General features: G+C 55.2%; 2 protein-coding genes across 2 annotated transcripts in view; one reads left to right on the plus strand and one right to left on the minus strand.

The window, feature by feature from the left end:
- The first annotated feature begins 1383 nt into the window (after window positions 1-1383).
- Window positions 1384-6482, plus strand: LOC147237082 (sterile alpha motif domain-containing protein 9-like). Its single transcript, XM_086165144.1, has 3 exons — window positions 1384-1791; window positions 2104-2377; window positions 2601-6482. The coding sequence occupies exons 1-3, from the start codon at window positions 1384-1386 to the stop codon at window positions 6233-6235; spliced, it is 4317 nt and encodes a 1438-aa protein (XP_086021270.1). The 3' UTR covers window positions 6236-6482.
- frem1b (Fras1 related extracellular matrix 1b) overlaps window positions 6348-19766 on the minus strand; it is a 21433-nt gene continuing 8014 nt past the window's right edge. The window contains exons 11-36 of the mRNA XM_086143766.1: window positions 19528-19724; window positions 19354-19444; window positions 19113-19280; window positions 18832-19040; window positions 18672-18765; window positions 18352-18604; window positions 18089-18277; window positions 16639-16827; window positions 16343-16539; window positions 16037-16262; window positions 15772-15916; window positions 13517-13658; window positions 13214-13421; window positions 12854-13118; window positions 11892-12306; window positions 9739-9940; window positions 9420-9564; window positions 8432-8561; window positions 8286-8358; window positions 8068-8217; window positions 7651-7910; window positions 7553-7570; window positions 7331-7480; window positions 7084-7190; window positions 6897-6982; window positions 6348-6824 (exon numbers count right to left, since the gene is read on the minus strand). Of these exons, the coding sequence (XP_085999892.1) occupies window positions 6586-6824; window positions 6897-6982; window positions 7084-7190; window positions 7331-7480; window positions 7553-7570; window positions 7651-7910; window positions 8068-8217; window positions 8286-8358; window positions 8432-8561; window positions 9420-9564; window positions 9739-9940; window positions 11892-12306; window positions 12854-13118; window positions 13214-13421; window positions 13517-13658; window positions 15772-15916; window positions 16037-16262; window positions 16343-16539; window positions 16639-16827; window positions 18089-18277; window positions 18352-18604; window positions 18672-18765; window positions 18832-19040; window positions 19113-19280; window positions 19354-19444; window positions 19528-19724 (4548 nt within the window). The 3' untranslated portion in view covers window positions 6348-6585. The remainder of the gene's footprint in view (window positions 6825-6896; window positions 6983-7083; window positions 7191-7330; window positions 7481-7552; window positions 7571-7650; window positions 7911-8067; window positions 8218-8285; window positions 8359-8431; window positions 8562-9419; window positions 9565-9738; window positions 9941-11891; window positions 12307-12853; window positions 13119-13213; window positions 13422-13516; window positions 13659-15771; window positions 15917-16036; window positions 16263-16342; window positions 16540-16638; window positions 16828-18088; window positions 18278-18351; window positions 18605-18671; window positions 18766-18831; window positions 19041-19112; window positions 19281-19353; window positions 19445-19527; window positions 19725-19766) is intronic.

Here is a 19766-nt window from a genome sequence, read left to right on the forward strand (position 1 = left end):
GGCTGTTTCAAGAAAAATAGAAAGGCCAATACATGTTTGTGCTTCCAGGGGAAAAAAGCGGTATGTCTTTTGTGTTATGAGGCGGCGTCGGTTGTCAAAGAGTACAATCTACGTCCAAACGCGAAGCTAAGTGGGCTAAAGTTAGCCTTCCAGAAAAACAAGAAGTGGTCCAAAAATTAAAAGCCAAACTTTGACGGCAGCATCGGTAACAGCTACCTTTCTAACAGAGCTAACAGTAAAAATATTCAAAAAAAGAAAAAATTCAATGCAAATGCATATGTGACATTTTGGATTAGAATGAGTCATAAAATCAGAATTATTTAACGTTAAGGAGCAGTTACATTTATTGTACATCCACCGTTACTCACTCAGTAACTTGGCAAACAAACAAACCACTCAGAAGCTCAGTTGCCCTCCCTGCTCGCAAAATGAACGACTCACCCAGTGACTTGAACGACTCACTCAGTAGCTCAACAGAATCATTTAGAAACCCCTTGAACCCCAAGGTGCCGCACCCCCCAACATGGCTGACACCTTCGGGGGCTCACAGTGAGGTCGCTAAAAGTGTGTGTGTGTGTGTGTGTGTGTGTGTGTTCAGGTGGGTCTAGACTACAGGAGGTGCATCCTGCGGCACAGCGGCTCCCTGGATGCCTCGGACAACCTCAGGAAGTTCCTCGGGCGTCACAGAGGCTCCCTGGGATGCCTCGGACATCAGCGGCTCCCTCAGGAAGGGAGGCGGAGGAGGTCAATAATGGCGACGGTGGAGGTTTAACAACGTGTCACGTGATGGAGCGGTGTCATCACACAAGGTGGACTCCACATTTCCTCATCCTATATACGTGTTCTTGACTCTGGACATGTACTTCTCTTCCGACCCCTCAAGAATGCTGACTCCTCCCCTGGTTATGAGGTATGATTGACACCTCACTCAGTCCAGTGACGACGGCCTTTTTCGTCGGACGATTGACGAGCCTCTCTAGCCACTCTCCTGCCTTTTATCGCACACGCGAGCGTTTGAAACTCTTCTCTGGCGCCTTGCTGCTCCTCAAACGTCCTCTTGCTGACTAACAGAGGTAACAAAGCCCCCGTTTGTTTTCCTTATCTTAAGAGTTGGGAAGTGAGGAGAGACGGAGACAAAATAAGAGGTCGCGTTCGGGAAAAGACGTTTCCTTGTTGTGCCTTTTTGGTAGGAGGGGTCTGAAAGGGTTAATGCAGCGGTTACACTCGAGCTGCTTCGAGACCAGAGTCCATTTATTGTTTTGAAGGCAGGAAGTGCAGAGGCAAAGAGCAGAAGGGAAATCCTTTCCAGATACCAAAACAGAAAATGAACTTCGACTCGACTGTGACATCGATTGCTGTTTGTCAGTTTCAGCCGGCCGGGCGATGAGACGCTCGGGACGCCGGCTCCCGCCTCGGCTGGAGGACTGGAGCCCCCAGGACGTTCAGTGGTGGCTGGAGACGGAGATGAACATCCCCGCTGAGTGCGCAGAGAGGTTTTCCAGTCAAGACGTATCGGGGATATGCCTGGTGGAGTACCAGAAGAACGACCTCAGGGAGATGGGCATATTGCACGGCCCGGCCGTGAGGATCCTCGCGGAAATCGCTCGGCGGAGAAGCAAACCGGCGGCCGAGGGACCCGAGACCGAGGCGGATCCCTGTCCGGAGCCATGCGGGGGACCTGTTGAAGACGGCGGCGATGCGCAGGATGAGGAGGCGGCTCCGGGTTCTTGGAAAATGCAGAAAAAACAGACAAAAAGGGAAAAAATCTGTCTGTCTGGCTGGAAAGATAAGGTAAGCGGGAGCTAACAGACTAGCTAGCTAGCCACTGCACGTTAGCAAAGATGCCGATGTAGCCGAGGGATTCGCCCGGGGTGAGTGTGTTGGCGGTGCTAAGCTAACCTAAGCTAACAGGGTGTTGATTGAGAGCGGTAAAAGAGAAGCAGGTCCGTCGGTGGTGGTGTGTGACCCGGTTGGCTGGATGAGCTTGAGGAGGTCCCGTGTCTGAGCCCGGGGGGACCCGGTCCAGGAAGGTCCGATGCCGACGACGGTTCTTGACTGCCCGGGTCGTTTGTTTTTGTTGACGTCCAGATGTTTCTCCCGCAGACCAAAGCCCTGGCCGCCGCGTCCCTGCTGATCAAGGACGCCCTGGACGATCTGTCCGAGAGAGGTTTGAAGGATTTTATTTTCACCTTGCGAGAATTCAGCAAGAAGCAAGGTCCGATCATCCCCAAGGGAAAGTTGGAGGGCAGGGACCCCGTAGACATGGCCGAGATCCTCACGAATCACTACGGCAACCAGAGAGCGTTGGAAGTCACGCGTGACGTCCTGGTCGAGATCAACCAGCGGCCACAGGCAGATGTGCTGCAGGACTTCCTGGGTGAGAGCTTCTCAGAACCCCAGGGAACCTCATGTTAGGCTACCGGGTGAAAAACACCCGGTAGCCTAATTGAAGACTCCGAATTAGCTTCGGGATGATGGACAGAAGGCCCGTCGTGAGCCGTGATTGGCTCAATCAAGTCAATGTTGTAGTATTTCATCGTTGTTTCATTGTTGTCGCGTTTGTTTGCCGACCCGTCCTTTGTCGTCCTCTGTGGCTGCAGATGGGAGTCCACCGCAGCAGCAACCCGGACAGTCGGTGCTGAAAGAGGCCTCCCAGGGCGACAAGCTGAAGAACCTGCTGACTTGCGGCGGCAACACGCTCGACGGCTACGACAAGTTTGTGGTGGTGGTCAACAGGAGCCGCGAGGGGCAGGTGGAGCACCTGGACTTCCTGAGTAAACTGAAACTGTTGTGCGTGTTGGACTTCGACCCCAACTCCAATTGCCCCGGGGGTTTGTGCGAGTCCTTCAACAAGTCGAGGGTGGCCAATCTTCACGTACCCCCGCAATACCAAGGACGGATCGACCACGTGATCAACAACCTGAACCTCCACACGGACCAGACCAGCTGGGTGTTCTGCAACGGCCGACGGGACCTGGGCAGGGACTCCGACGAGGAGTTGGACTTCAAGACGTGGTGGAGAAAGTCCAGCCGGGATGTGGAGCAGGTGGTTTCGGTCATTTGCCGTCCCGAGGTGCTTCTCCACGGAAGGAAACTGATCGTTTTCCTGTTGCTGTCGCCCGTGGAAACCGAGAAGGACCCGATGTTCGAGATCTTCAAGTCGTTCCTGAGGCACACCGAGGAGGAGCAGATCGTACACATCTGCGAATCCCGGAGCACCTTCGCCAAATGGAGCGACTTGATACGAGAGAAGTGCGAGTGCGACATTCAGCCTCGATCGCTGTACGAGCTGAACCTCAGCCAGGTCAACGGCACCGTCGCCGAGCTCGGGGGGTTCAAGTCCTCCGAGCGGCTGCTCCCCTCGTCCGACTTCACCACCGTCGTCCTGAAGCAGAGGGACGAAAACCTGATGACGGCATTGGACGTTTTGTGCGTGAACCAGTGCCAGAACCGACCCGAGGAGGACAGCCAGGACTTCCGCGGCTTTCGGATCAAGGTGGAGGAGGAGTTCTACCGCGGCGGGAGGGTCAAATGGTGGAACTTCTACTTCTGCGAGAAGTACGACAAGGAGCCGTTCGTCAAGAGGGACAAGTACGAGAAGGTGCGGAGCTTGATTCGCGCTCAGCAGCACGACCATAACGACGCCTGCGTCTTGCTGAACTTCTTCCACCACCCCGGCTGCGGCGGCTCCACGCTGGCCATGCACGTCATGTGGGACCTTCGCTGTGAGTTCCGCTGCGCCGTCCTCAAAGAAAGCAAGCTGCCCAAGGAGGAGATCGCCGCGCAGGTCGTCAAGCTCATGACGCTGGAGACCAACAAGGCCATGCCGGTGCTGCTGCTCCTCGACATCACGAAGGAATCGAAGAATCCCGACGACTTGCTGAGCTGCATCCGCCGGGCGTCGGAGGACTTCTGCAGCGTCGACGAAAACAACGCCGGGTCCTGCAAGGTCATCATCCTGAACTGCGTGCGCTCCCACTGTCCGAGAGAAGAGTACCTCCGACAGAACGCCATGCGGTCGCAGTTCATGACCGCCTCCTTGACGCCGGCAGAACAGCAGGGGTTTGAAAAGAAACTCAAAGACCTCCAAGAAAGCCACGCCATGCCGGAGAACTTTTACGCCTTCATGATCATGAAGAATAATTTCGACCCGAAGTACATCGACGACCTGGCCTGTTACGTGCTGGAGAAGTTCGATCGTTCCGGGAAGGACGGGAAGCTGATCTCCTTCCTGGCGTTGCTGAACACCTACGTGGCCGACTCGCAGTTCGCCCTCTCGCTCTGCGAGGACTTCTTCGGGATAAAAATCATAAACTGGGGCACGGCTAGCGTGATGACCGAAATGAAGACGTACTCCAACATCCTGATCGTGGAACGAGTGGAAAACTGGGGAGGGTACAAAGGCCTCCGGATCCTCCATCACACCATTGCCGCCGCCTGCCTGGAAGAGCTGGAGAGAAGTCACTTCCTGAAAGACAGCGAAATCACCACGGAGCTGCTTCATTACGACCTTTTCTTCAGCGACGGGGTCGTCAAGAACCAACTCATGCTCTCCATCGAGCGGATGCTGATTTTGAGGCAGCGGAAGCAAGACAGCGACGAGAGAGAGACCTTCTCGCCGTTCATCGACAAGATCCATAACCGGCAGGGACAGCAAGTTGTCCAGGATATCTTTGAGAAGGCCTCCTCCAGGTTCCTCTCCAGCGCCTCCATTCCCCAGGCGCTCGCCCGCTACCTGTACATCCACGTGCGGGACTTTCCCAAGGCGCTGAAATGGGCCGAGAAGGCCAAGGCGATCAAAGAAAACCCCTACACGGTGGACACCATCGGACAGGTTTATAAAAGCCACCTGAGGTCCAACATGGACCGGGAGAAGCAGCAGCAGCTGTCGCCGAGCCCCGAGGGCTTGGACGCCAACCTCAAGCTCGCCAACGGCGGCATGACGGCCTTCCGGCGGGCCCAGGAGCAGTCGGAGATGGAAGAGCCTCGGGGCGACAAGGACGACAAGGACAAAGACGACGACGACGACGACTCCGGCGACTTCCCCAAAAAGACCTACAACGTTTACGGCTACGTGCGCATGCTCGACATCGCTTTCCTCGTCTTCGAGATACTGGGCAGGCTGCCGTTCTTCGAGGAGCGCGATCCCATCAAAAAGCAATACCTGAGGAACTTCCTGAAGAAAAAGATGCCCGTCGCCAGCGTGCACAAGGACGAGAGCGACGAGAACGCCGGGTACGACGAGGTCATCGGGAAACACCAGGCGTTCCTCCACGCCCTGAGGACCAAGGTCAAGGAAACGTTCGACTTCCTGGATTGTTACTTCACGTACATCAAGGGCAACTCCGAGTTCGACATCATGAACCACAAAACCGTCTGTACGTACTACAAGAAGTACGTCGACCTGTTCTGCACCACGCAAGAGACGATCAAGAAGGCGAAAGAATCCAACCCCAACCTGAACCTGAGCATGGACATCGACGAGCGTTGGGAGTATCTGGAGAGGAACCAAGCGGACACCTTCTCCGGTATCCTCCAGCATCTAGACAAATCTGCCGAGGAGATGGAGAAGGTCATCGCATGTTACGCCTTCCTGCTTCAGAAGAACAAGTATAACGTACGAATCAAGATTTTCTACATCTTGTCAAATGTCGTTCTCCACAATCTGAACCCAAAGTCCAGGCAGGTGAAGGACTACCGCTACCTTTCTCCCCTGATGTCGGAAACCTTGCAAGAAGTCGGCCACTCTCATCGATTCCCGGACCCGTACTACCTGGCCGTGCTTTGGTTCTGGCCTCCTTGTGAGGGGGACGCTCAAATCTTGACCTACGTGAAAGCCATCCAGACCTCGTCCCACAGGCACATGTCCAAGCTCTTCTACAAGCGAAGCACCATCGCTCACCTTTACTTGGGGAAGGAGGAGGGACTCAAGAGGCTCGTGTCCAAACCCAACCTGGATAAGTATTTCCTCCCGAAGATGCCTCGTGACAAGCTGGCCGAGCTGTGGAAGAACGGGGACATCTTCAAGGAGCCGGCGATCTGCAGCCGCCTGCTCAGAGTCCCCGGGATGGTGGATCAGGGAAAGGTGTTCGCCATCTACGAAAGGCTGAAGATCGAGGTGCGTCCGGCCCGCATTTGGATCAGGAGCGGCTTCAGCATGGAGAAGATCTCCTTTTTCCTGGGGTTCGCCGTGAACGGGCCCCTCGCGTACGACATTAAGTACGAAAGCGCCTGATCTGAAACTCCCGAGAAAAGATCCTTGCGAGAGAAACTCGGGCCATTATGAACAAACTCCGATCCAAAAAGGGACCAAAAAAAAGGGTCTGGGAACAGTGGACTCGTCAGGTTCTGTCATTTTATATCACTGAAAAAACTACTGTCCGGAGTCGTCTTTTCAGTCGTCTTTTTTGGCGTATTCTCGTGCCGTTGGTAGTTCTGGAACGTCCCGTCTCTGCGTGTAAATAAAACATTGTCTCCTCAAAGCATCGACTTATCTTTTGTTTTATTTTGAAAGTCCACCGCTGCCGTCTGGTGGCCCAGGGTGGTAAGCTAGCCGTAGTTTTCGTGAAAGCGTTTCAGATTTTATTAAGAAACCAATGGCGTCGGTACACGAGCTAAACTGGCGTTCGAGGCGCCTCGGCGGGTTCCGGCGGGCGACGAGCAGACGAAGGCCTGTTCCGTTTCGCCGGAGCAGCCGGTTGAAATCCAGCGGCAGGGGTTCTCCACCAGGACGCAGGAGGACTCGCCGGCTTCCTCCGACCCGGACGCCCGGCCGGCGCAGCCGTGGGTCCACGACCGGCGGAGGGAACGTCCCGCCCGGACGCCTGGACGACGAGACGCCGGTCAACATCGCGACATCGGGAGGAGCGGGTCGACGTGCCGTCGAGGCGACTCACCGATCCAGAAGGGCTTCCCGCCCACAAACTTCCACAGCCAGGTGACGTGGCGTCGGGACGGGACGCCGGCCAGGCTGCCGCCGGAGCTGCCGGGACGAGACGGGACTCAACGGCGGCGGAGAAACGAGCGAATCTTGAGGCGATCCATCGATTACCGGGGTTGTTTTCATCGGTCGGTCGAACTCACAGCAGCGAGCAGGTTCTCTCGGCGCTCCCCCAGCTTCCCGTCGACCCGCTGGCGATGTAACATCGTCTCCTGAAGTGGGTCCATCCCTCGGGGCACCGGGTGTCCGTCTGAACCCACACACACACACACACACACACACACACACACACACAAAGTAATAATCTGAATTCCCTGCAGTAACGCTGTCTGGCCACTAGGGGGCCTCCCGCTCACACTGAAGAGTTTGTTTAAACACTAGAAGACACACTTTGCGTTGGCGATTTTGGGCCCGGCGGCGTTTTGTCATGGGAGGATCCATCTGAGGGGCGTCGCTGACCTGCCGCTCCGGCGGGGGGCGTCCGCCGCCGCCGCCGCCCCGTGGCATCTCCTCCACCCGCATGGCGGTCAGGCCGTGGAACTGACAAGGAACGAGGTTCAGAACCGGGTGTTTTTCCACGCTGTTGTCTGGAGGCGAGGCTGTGAATCTTACCGTCCGGATGTTCTCCGCCTGGCGATCGCAGACAAACCGTCGGTTCCGGAAAACACCATGAAAGTCACACGATCTCACGTGGTCTCGGCGGTTCTGACCTGAGGATGACCCGGCTTTCTTTCTCCGGCTCTGAACCCGGGTCCCGACGCCTGGCCGGGGAAGTCCTCCTCGTAGTCCGGAAAGGGCCGACGGTCCGGGACGTCCCCGCGGGGAGGCTGGGACGGCTTTTCCCAAAGGAGCTCCACTTGGATGTCCGTGACGGGGTCGCCCTTGGCGTCCTTGTCCGGGCCGGAGGCGGGGAGGCGTGGGGGCGGGGAGGGAGTCCCGCCCTCCTTCAGGTCTTCAGGGTTGCACCTCCCTGATAAAGACCAGCGTTTTGAAGGGGCCGAGGGTTGTTTGCTCCTGGTCGGGTCTCCCAGGGCATCCGTCCGGAGATGCTGGACCTCACAGATCTTCTCTTATCTGACTTCCAAACAAGAGTACCTTTGTATGACCTCTGGTTTTTTTATTCTCACCTCCTCGGGGGTCGATGATCTCCACGGTGGCCGAGGTCCTCTGACCCAGGACGGCATTTTTGGGGTTCTTCAAGGTGACGGTAAACACCTCGTGGTTTTCCTCGAGGCCGTCATCCACCGGGTAGATGTTCCAGGTTTTCACGTTGACTCCTGGAATCAAACGCGCGGTCAGGTGACCATCCGGGTCGGGCGTGAATATCAACCGGGGGTTCGGAGACCTGGGTCGAACTGGATCAGACCGGCCGAGCTGTGAGCGAAGTCTTTGCCGGGTTTAGCAGAACCCTCCTCCGCCTAAAACGGAACACAAGTTTTCCAGTTGCCCCTTGCGGACGATTCGTCGCGTCACTCCTGAACGGCGTCGCACCTGAATGGCGACGTAAGCCGGGTCGGCGCTCCTGCCGCTGCGCTCGACCCGGATCTGAAACGTCCCCGCCGTCTCGCACGTTCTGTAGCAGGTCGCGGACAGCTGGATCCGAGACCAGGAGAGGTCCAGTCTGCAGGGAACAGTGGAAGCTCGTCAAAATACGGTCCGATGGAAACATTAGCACGGTTTTAGCATTTTTAGACGCTAGCGGCTTCCTCGGGAAGTGACTGTCAGGATGTCACCGGCACCACCGAGCCAAAGCGTCGCCCCTTACTGGACTCCAACACAGCTCGGTCTGATCCACGTGTCAAACTCACGGCCAAATCTGGCCCGTCGTTTTATTTACGTGGCCGGCTTTTAGCTCCGACCGCCTTAAAATAAACAGTCAAACTGTCAAACTACATGGAAGGCTTTATCAAGAAAAATAGAAAGGCTAATACATGTTTGTGCTTCCAGGGGAAAAAAGCGGTATGTCTTTTGTGTTATGAGGCGGCGTCGGTTGTCAAACGCGAAGCTAAGTGCGCTAAAGTTAGCCTTCCAGAAAAACAAGAAGTGGTCCAAAAATTAAAAGCCAAACTTTGACGACAGCAGAATGTGTTCACGCTTGCAGCGGTAACAGCTAGCTTTCTAACAGAGCTAACGGTAAAAATATTCAAAAAAAAAAAAAAAAATTAAATGCAAATGCGTATGTGACATTTTGGATTAGAATGAGTCATAAAATCAGAGTTATTTAACGTTAAGGAGTAGTTACATTTATTGTACATCAGGTTACATTTAGTAACCTAAATGCAGAACCTGCAGAAACCTGCTACAGAACGCTAACGCTACAACACGCTGCTACAGCACGCTAACTAACTGCAGAAATGCTAACGTTGCTACTGTTAGCGTTACATGTGGCCCTTCGAGACCAACCGCAAGGCTGATGTGGAACTCCATGAAAATAAGTTCGACACCTCTGGTCGAATCAGTTTGTTCTGCGCTAACCTACATTTCCGTCGGCGCCGTGTTCCCCGCCGGGTCACCGAGGTGGAACTGGAAACTGTCCGACGTCACTTCCACGTCGGCGGGGAGGACGAAGACCACGGCGCGCCGGTCCAGGTCCCGCTGGGTGAACCGACTCTGGATGTATCCGCCTGGAGGGGCGAGAGCAGTCAGGTTTCCACCGCCGTCACGGATTTGCACCCTTTTTTTGGACTTTGGACTCAAGATCTACATGCTTTTCCCCTTTTAGCACCGCTTTGTAGCTTTAGCTTTAGCTCTCCGAGCTGCTGTCTGGGCGCCTCGGGTCGAAGGTGGCGGCAGCTCACCCGTGAGTGTGTTCTCCAGGTAGCCGAAGGCCGGCGTCCTCGTGACGAGGAACTGCAGCTGATCTTCCGGACTGTCGGGATCGGAGGCCCGCAGGTGTTCTGAGCCGATGAAGATACCGAAGCGCCCGCCGTCCAGCTCTGCCACCGCGGTGGGGCTCCTCCGACCGGTCAGCACCGGGGCTGCTCGGTCCACTGGTTCCACCTGGACCCCGGGGTCACACCCTGTTAGCTACTGATCGGATTACTTGAGGGGATTCTTATGATTCTTCGGCGGTTAAAAGCCACGGAGTGTAAAAACAAGGATGGGGTTGGAGCTAAAGCAGTCTTATGGTGCTAAAATAGAAAGAACAGACAGAAGCGTCATGATGTGCACGTTGGGAACGGTCATTTACTCTCAACAAGGACTCTTGGACTTGTCATGGTTCCTTGTCTCCATTGACTCTTTCTACTGTTAGCTAGCTAACTGTGTAACTAAGGGACCAGACAACATGCCTTGTACGACTGCCATTGTAACTGCATTTGAATAAATATATCAAGTTAATTATTCTATTAGTGTAGTGTTGTTCTTTCTGCCAGTGTTTCGAAGTGTCGCCCTCAAAACTCACAAAACAAACGACTCAGTCAGTGACTCAATGAATGAATCACCCGGTAGCTCAGAGTCGCCCTCCCCACTTGCAAATCGAACGACTCACTCAGTAACTTGACAAACAAACAAATCACTCAGAAGCTCAGTTGCCCTCCCTGCTCGCAAAATGAACGACTCACCCAGTGACTTGAACGACTCACTCAGTAGCTCAGTCGCCCTCCCAACTCACAAAATGAACGACTCACTCAGTAACTTAAACAAATCACTCAGACGCTCAGTCACAACAATGAACGACTCACTCAATAACTCAACAAATGAGCCACTCAGAGGCTCAGTCGCCCTCCACGCTCACAAATCGAACGACTCACTCAGTAACTTAACAGAATCATTTAGAAACTCAGTCACAAAATGAACGACTCACTCAGTAACTCAACAAATGAGCCCTCCACACTCACAAATCGAACGACTCAATCAGTAACTTAACAGAATCATTTAGAAACTCAGTCACAAAATGAACGACTCACTCAGTAACTCAACAAATGAGTCAATCAGAGGCTCAGTCGCCCTTCACACTCACAAAACGAACAACTCACCCAGTAACTTAAACAAATCATTCAGAAACTCAGTCATAAATCGAACGACTCACTCAGTAACTTAACAGAATCATTCAGAAACTCAGTCACAAAATGAATGACTCACTCAGTAACTCAACAAATGAGTCAATCAGAGGCTCAGTCGCCCTTCACACTCACAAAACGAACGACTCACTCAGTAACTTAAACAAATCATTCAGAAACTCAGTCACAAAATGAACGACTCACCCAGTAACTTAAACAAATCATTCAGAAACTCAGTCATAAATCGAACAACTCACTCAGTAAGTCAACAAACGAGTCACTCAGAGGCTCAGTCGCCCTTCACACTCACAAAACGACTCTGTCAGTAACTGACTCGGACACTCGAATGACCCAAAAAACGAATCTCTTTTGGCGAGTTTTCCCAACAATTGAGTTTGCCATGAACTACTGAGGTGCATTTCCACATCTCACCACTGGGTGTCGCTGTTGCGCCGATAATCAGCGAAGTCAACCGGCCTGGAGTGTTTTTGTTAAAAAAAAACCCTCTTTACAGCTTTACAAGCTGATTTTACTTCACTTTATGTATGTGTGCAGACACACACACACACACACACACACACACACACAAACTGCAATTCAAGTCATTTTAATGCCTCTGGTTCCAAAAGACTCCAAGACGCTGAGTGTCAACCTGCTGCCGCTCAGCCTGAAATATTCATGGATCCTTGGAGGGATCGAACCTCACGCACACACACACACACACACACACACACACACACACACACGTACACAAACACGTCAAACACACACGGGTATATGTTGTCCAGTCCTAGGCGGCGCCCTGCTGCACCTGCTGCTCCGCCTTCAAATATTCATCAGTCCGCTCCGGTTCAGTGGGTTTTCGCTCCAAGTCACGGGGAAAAACTTCCTTCGCCGTTCCAGAACCTTCTTCATGGAAGGTCCTGAGGATTCCGGAAGCGACATCTCACCTGGATGTGAAAGACGGCCGCCTCCTCCCTCAGCTGCCCGAACTCCAGGAATCCCCTGTTGGTCCCGTCGGTTGGCAGGAAGTGGAACGCGTCGGCGAGAGCCGGCGTCTCGTGGCGATACGCCACCGCCATCTCGTCCACGTCCGTCTGGGTGAAGGCGAGCGGCGGCGTCATGGGCCGGCCCCGCAGCAGGAGCCGGCCGTGTCGCGGCGGTCGCGTCACGTTGTAGCGGAGCTCGCCGGCGGGGGTGTCCGGGTCGGCGAGCAGCAGCCGGTCGGCGCCGATGGCGGCGGCGGATCCACCCGTCAGACGGAGGCCGGCGTTCAGGCTGAGGGTGGGCGGGACGCGGTCGGCGTGCTCAACATGGAGGACGAGCGTCCCGCTGCGGGACCAGGCGCCGTTACTGACGACAAAACTGGCGGCACAAAATGACGGGTTGGAGATTTATAGCATCTTTTAGTGAAATGAATTCAAAAATCTGGAAAGAAACCAACAGAAACACACTTTCTAAGTTTGTGTGTGTGTGTGTGTGTGTGTGTGTGTTGGCTTTGTGTCCCTCTCAGTCCTCTGCCAACACAATCTGCCTCTCAGCCCTGCAGCTGACAAACTGCCCCAGGCCCCGGACACACACACACACACACACACACACACACATGCACACACACACACACACACATGCACGCACGCAGGTCTCGGTGCAACATCTGGCTCCAGTGTCGGCCATGTTTTCAGAGGTACGGCTATCTGTGGCCACAACCGTTGCCGTGCCGACGCTTCTGTTGTTATAATAATAATGACCATTTATCATCTGCTGTCATGGCAACGCACACACACACTCACACACTCACGCACACATTGTTATCGGTAGAAATCAGTGAGGCATTGAACGTGGAGACCTCACACACCGTCTTGTTTCTTCTCGTGTTCGTTGAGGCCGAGCGGACAGGAAACGGCGGTCTCACCTAAAGGTGTCGTTGTCGTCATGGCGACTGTTGTCGTGGGTGTAGCAGACCCGCTGCGCCGCCACATCCAGCTGCGTGAAGGAGGCCAGCGGGACGCCGGGATGGCGGACGTCGTGCACGAGGCCGTGTCTCGGCGGGACGGACGGCGTGAAGATCAGCCGGTCCGGACGATCGGACGAATCCCACGCCGCCAGCGCGTCGGTGTTGAGGACGACGCGCCCGCCCGCCGCCACGCGCGCCGCCGTCACCCGCAGCTCCACCTCACCTGGAAGGGCGACGAAAAGGTCAAAGGTCACACACGCGGGAGATGGGCGAGGATGCCGCCGGGGTCAAAGGTCGGCGTCGGTAAACGGTAGCGACCTTTTGGCGCCTCGTGGATGGAGATGAAGAAGGTCTGCGGCGGCGCCCGGTTGTCCAGGTCGCTGAGGGTGAAGCGGAAGCTGTCGTGACCTTTGAACCCGGCGGCGCCGGCGGCGGCGGGTTCGTGCCGGTACCACAGACGGTTCGCGTCCACGTCGTCCTGGGTGAAGTTCTGGCCCGCCGTCAGCCGGGCCCAGCCGGACGGCGCCTGGACAAACGGACGCCATCGGATCTCGATCAGGTCATCGCAACGACACACTTCCTGATCGATAATAATAATCGAAACCGCGGCGATCGATCGACCCTGAGCATCAGGCTTCCGAAGCGGGTCGCCGTGTTCAGGAAGTAAAAGACGGCGTCCGGCGGCGAGTCCAGATCTCGGGCTTCCAAGGCGAGGCTGGAGACGGTCCTGCTGCCGCCGCCGTCCAACCGCAGCCCCGCGTTCCTGAAAAACGGACAAGCTCACTATTTGGCAGGAAGTGTCTGGGAGCGCCACACCAGCACAGCTTTGCTTGGGAAGCGGAAACTTTGCGCAACGACAGATTCCCCTGGATAGACGGCGCGTGCGCGTGCGTGTGCGTGTCTACACGTGCACATCGGAAAGCGTCTGGCTGCTCCTTCACATGGAAGTAAAACCCATGCAGGACAGAATCTGCCACGTTGCTCCTGCAGGAGCATCAACAAGGAGGCGCAGCTGCCAAGGCTCCATGTTTCTGCCCCCCAAACCCACCCCGTACGGCGGGGGAGGGGCAGTCAAGGGTGCAAATACCCCAATCAGTCATTCAGATGAAAATATGGTGGGTGGCTCGTGTGTGTGTGTGTGTTTTTAAACGGCTAGGGCTGAACGGCTCGGCGGCCCCCTGCTGGCCACGACGGGAAGTGCAGCACCAGTCAGGAAAAGGCCGTCTTGTGTTTGATTTTTCATGCGCGCACACACACACACACACACACACACACACACACACACAACACAGAGCACTGTGATGATAAGAGAGACGAAACGTATTTCAGCGAAAACGTACCGAATACGTTGATCCCTCGCTGTAACGCGGTTTACTTTTCACGGTTTCGCTACTTCACGGATTTGCATGGTGCATTGTGTTCTGCATTCTGATTGGCTGAAAAGACGCTCCGCTTCTTCTCTACCTGTGCGTCAATAACGTTGCAGTTTAATATGTACAGTAAACCCTTCTTTTTCGCGGGGGTTACGTTCCAAAAAGAACCCGTGATAGGCAAAATCCGTGAAGTAGAAACCTTTATTTTTTTTTTACAATTATTATACAATTAAATACTCTATTATACATCGCTGCTGTCGTCCTTGTGATTTTTTTCTTCCTGCTTTATGGAACGAACAGAAGATTCGTTAATTCCGTAATGGCGACCTACAGCCGCATAGCTTTTAGCTTCCCTTAGCATGTCCAGAAGTTTAACTTTATCTGCCATAGATAGCATCTTCCTTTTGTCGCTCCAGAGCGTTTTCTCAACATTATGGGTTTTAGAGAAACTCGAAATTGCAAGAGAATTTGCACGTACGTCATGTAAATTCGGCAAGCTGTTTCACGTACGTGTACATATTAAACTGCAACGTTATTGACGCACAGGTAGAGAAGAAGCGGAGCGTCTTTTTAGCCAATCAGAATGCAGAACACAATGCACCATGCAAATTCGTGAAGTAGCGAAACTGTGAAAAGTAAACCGCGTTATAGCGAGGGATCGCTGTACATGTATGTAAAACAGCTTGCCAAAATTTTGCAAATTTTCTTGCAATTTTCTCTAAAACCCATAATGTTGACAAAACGCTCTGGAGCGACAAAAGGAAGATGCTATCTATGGCAGATAAAGTTAAACTTCTGGACATGCTAAGGGAAGCTAAAAGCTATGCGGCTGTAGGTCGGCATTACGGAATGAACGAATCTTCCGTTCGTTCCATAAAGAAGGAATAAAAAAACATAAGGACGACAGCAGCGATAAGTTTTAATAAGGATGAAAAGGGTTGCAATTTTTTCCATAATAATTTTTAATTTTCTCCCGTTTCATCCAATTACTCGGGTCGCGGTGGGCGGAGCTAATCTCCGCAATTTGAAGCCTTCTGTTCACATTGATGATTAAAATTATTATTTGACAGTACAGTTCAGAAGTTATTTGTTGAAAAAAAAAAACGTTCCTAAAGTGCTTTTATTTGTGAAACAAATGATTGAGCCTGTAAAATGATTTGTCCTTTCTTTTCAATGTATAATAGAGTATTTGTTGTATAATAATTGTTTCATTTGCAGTTTGATGTCCTGAAAAATCAGCTCATCCATATTGTTATATTTGTTCAAATGAGTTAATACAGTTTTAGTAAAGTGACCCTCGGTGTGTGTGTGTGTGTGTGTGACATCCCTTAACCGCCAGTAACTAGCACTAACTCAACCAGCAGTTAACTAGCAGTTAGCATCAGTAGAACACAAGCATATCTGTTAACTAGCAGTAAGGCAACTTCATAAAAACACACACAGACACGCAGGTACAGAATCACAAATAAGTGTGTGTGTGTGTGTGTGTGTGTGTGTGTGTACTTGATGAGCTGGGGTGGTTGGTCGTTGACGGGGGTCACCGTGATGTCACTCCTCCCCTGGACTGTGTGGACGCCATCTGTCAGCGTCAGCATGGCGCCGTCCTCCAGGGTCTCCGAGTCGTCGTGGACGTACACGATCTTCATGCCTGCGGTGGCGGGGGGGAGTGTGTGTGTGTGTGTGTGTGTGTGTGTGTGTGTGTGTGGGCACAGATGACGATCAGGAGTCGCAGAGGAACCGGGACAAAGCTTAGAAGACGAGGCCTCACCCTGTCGCAGCTCCTGCAGGGTGAAGGTGGCGACGGCGAGCTTCGCCAGCAGGGCGGCGCCGTCCGTCCCCCGGTAGCGACTCGCCTCGGCGCCGTAGATGCCGTTGACGAGGAGGCCGTGAGCCGGCGGCTCCACCACGGTGAAGGTCAGGACGTCGGCGGGGGCGTCCAGGTCCACGGCGTCCAGGATGGACGGCGTTAACTCCCTCGCGCCCCCCTCCTTCACCTGGCGGCGGCGGCGGCGGCGTGTCAGACGCGGGAGCTCGGAAAGCAACGGAGATCCGGCGCGGGGGAAACGTCCCTCACCGTGAAGTTGGCGAGGAGCAGCGACGGCGGCTCGTCGTTGGTCGGGCGGATGACGATGTGGATGACGGCGGGGGCGGAGCCTAGCGCGCCGTCGCTCACGCTGACGGACAGCTGGTCGACGGTCGGCTCCGCCCCCAAGTGCTCCGACTGGACGTAGTTGATGAAGCCCGACGTCAGATGTTCCAGCGGGAAGCTTTCTGGAGCGCGGGGGGTCAAAAGCCAACGCACACACACACGTTCATTCACAGACACACACATTTCCAGAATAACTGGTGTGTGAGCGAGCGCCGACTGACCCACTGGGACGCCGGCGTTGCTTTTCTCCGACCCCGGCGAGGGCAGCGTGTTCTCCAGGAAGCCGTGAAGCGGCGCCGTCTCCAGGCGAAAGGTCAGCCGGTCGGGGGGGCTGTCGGGGTCCGAGGCCCCCAGGAGCCCCGCGTTCAGGGGGACCCTGGAACCCTCGTCCACCGCCAGCACGGAGTCGCCTGCGGGACACACACACACACACACACACTTAAATGAAAAAACTAAAATTCAGTGTTTATATTGTAATAATGGTGTAATTAATGAGTTGTAAAATCACACAATGGATTTTCTTCTTTTTTTTTTTTTTGTTGAAATACACCTTCAGTTTGTCAATTAACTCTGATCCCGCACCCGTGTATGTGTGTGTGTGTGTGTGTGTGTGTGAGAGAGAGACGGATAGTCCTGGATCCGGGTGATAAAGTGTAATATAAAAACCGGAGGTAAAGCCGGACTCCTCCTGTCAGGCAGCTAATGCTCTTACCCTGCATCTTTATTCACTAATTAATTGGACCCCTGGCCCTCCGACCCCGGCCCCCCCAGGGGCCCCGGATGGCTCGGCGCTGCCGGTGTGGAATGCACGGCGAGATACGCTGGCAGGATTAGCCGGCTATTCAGCCGCCGCTAGCGGCGCGGTAATCCGGCGAGGAACACGGCGGCCATTGTGGACTGGTCTTTGTTCTGAGGAGGCTTTCATTGCCCCCCCCCCCCCCCCCCCAGATCCCCACTGGGGAATACACACACACACACACACACACACACACACACACACACACGTGTAATGTTTCATTGAATGTGTAGCTTTCTATGTTCACCTCCTGGTTCCACATAGAACATGGTGATCAATACAAAGATATATTGGAAACATTGGTGATACAGAAAAAAAAAAAAGGGAGACGGAGTGTTTGATGCATCTCCGAAACACACACACACACACACACACACACACACACACACACATGCAGGCACCCACATTTGTGGATGGCTCCTGCTGGAGTCGGAGCCAAGAACAGGGATTGTAGGAGCTTCTGTTTTTATCAATGAAGACCAGTGACCACTGGGACACACACTGTGTGTGTGTGTGTGTGTGTGTGTGTGTGTGTGTGTGCGAGTAAGCAGCTCCTCCTCACACAGTGTGTTTGACTGATCACTATGCGCTTCTCCGCTGCATTAAGAGGATTTCCAGCAGCGGCGACACACACACACACACACACACACACATGCACACACACACACACATATGCATACACGCACGCACACACACACACACACACACACACACACAGTGACATGGGGCTCCAATTTTTGTCAACCTACTCCAAGTATAGCATGGGAGGCGGTGTTGGTCCTCCCCACCAGCAGGGGGCGCCACCTGAAGTTATAAACCAATCAAAACCCAGCGTCGTCCACGCCGCCTTTCCCCGCGCCATCGCCGATTCTCACCCAGAATGACGACGGGTGCCTTGTTGTTGACGGGAAGCACGGTGACGTTCAGGTCATACACCGGCAGCGTGCCGTGGAGCGGCGCCGGTGGGGCGTCTCCACGGCAACAACCATCCGTCCCCCCGGCGTCGCCGTCGGAGACGATGAGGGTGACGGTGTCCACGGCGGGCTCGGGTCCGATCTCCCCCCCTGCGCGCGGGAGAAACACGTGGACGCTTGGCGTGGAGGGAAGGCGGCGGCGGCGGCGGCGAGCGAAGCCTCACCCGTGTGGACGTAGAAGACCAAACCCTGGAGGAGGTCCTGCTGGGAGAACTTGTCCACGACGGCGCCGGCCCTCCTCAGCTCGCCGCGACCGGGTCGCCGGCCCAGCATGTAGGTGAGCCGCGAGTCGTCGCTGTCGCGGTCGGTGGCCGACAGGAAGCGCGCGGTCAGCCGGACGCGGCCGCCCTCCTCGCAGCTCAGCTCCGCCCGCAGGTTCTCCACCAGCCGAGGAGGCTCGTCGTTCACCGGCAGAACCTGGAGGTCGAACGGCACCTTCACGCCACGTCTCCAACCAACATGTGTGTGCGTGTGCGTGCGTGACCTGTATGAGCAGCGTGACGTCAGCCGTGTTCACGCCGTCGCTCACGGCGAGACCGACTTCGTCCTCCGTGCTTTCCGAGTCATCGTGGATGAACCTGAGAAGAACCTCCGTCACCTCCATCCCTTTTTTTTTTCGCATCTTCCCGTCGTCCTGGTCCTACCTGACCCGGAGCCCCCGAAGGTCAGCCAAGGTGAAGTGCTCTCCGGGCCCCAGCGTCCGTCCCCGCAGGTCCAGGCGTCCCCTGGCGCCCTCCTTCCGGATCCGGATCCGAAGGTCCCCGTCCCGGGTGTCCGGGTCTCGGACCAGGACGTGCTCCTCCGTCAGGAAGGCCTCCCCGCCTTCCTCCACCCGCAGCAGGTTGGTGAAGGCCTGGGGGGACGGAAGGGAGGGTCACTCGCCGCGGCGACCCCTAACCCGGGCGACCTCCGGGCGACCTCTGACCTCCGGCGCCTGGTTGTCCACCGGCGTGACGGTGATGTTGAAGACCAGGTCGGAGACGGCGCCGCCCTGCCGGTCGCCGACGGAGAAGACGAACTGCACGAAGAGCGGCTCCGGCCCGATGTCCTCGATGGGGGGCATGAAGGCCACCTTCAGGTGGTTGACGGCGTGCTGAGAGGTCAGAAGGGGGTCAAACGGCGGCCCGGTGGACGGCGGAGGAACGGGACAGCGGCGGCGCGTCAACCTGCGTGAAGGAGCGAAGAACCGGCGTGGAGGCGTCCTTCTTCAGGGACGTGCCGCCGTCTGCGTGGAAGAGACGTCCCGCGTCCATCAGGCTGAAACCCAACGGGGACGGAACCGGTGACCACAGGCGAGGGGGACCCGTCTGATGCTAAGCTAAGCTAACAAACCTTCCTACCCGGGATGAGTCGGGCTAAAGCAGCGGCGCGTGACGTTGTAGGCCACGTCGGCGGCGGGATCTTCTCCGTCGGCGAAGTGAAGGTGACTCCTGGTGAGGAGAATCGTCTCCGTCTCCTTGATCGTCAGCTCCCGCCGGGAACCCGGGACCTCCACCGGCAGCTGGTCCTTCACCGGGAACACGTGGACCACCACCGTCTGGGGGCGGCAGGAGACGACCCGCCGTCAGCCCGTTAGGAG

Source organism: Fistularia commersonii, chromosome 1, assembly GCF_037954325.1.
Source record: "Fistularia commersonii isolate RoL2024-O1a breed Wild chromosome 1, RoL_Fcom_v1.0, whole genome shotgun sequence".
In the NCBI taxonomy this organism is placed as follows: Eukaryota; Metazoa; Chordata; class Actinopteri; order Syngnathiformes; family Fistulariidae; genus Fistularia; species Fistularia commersonii.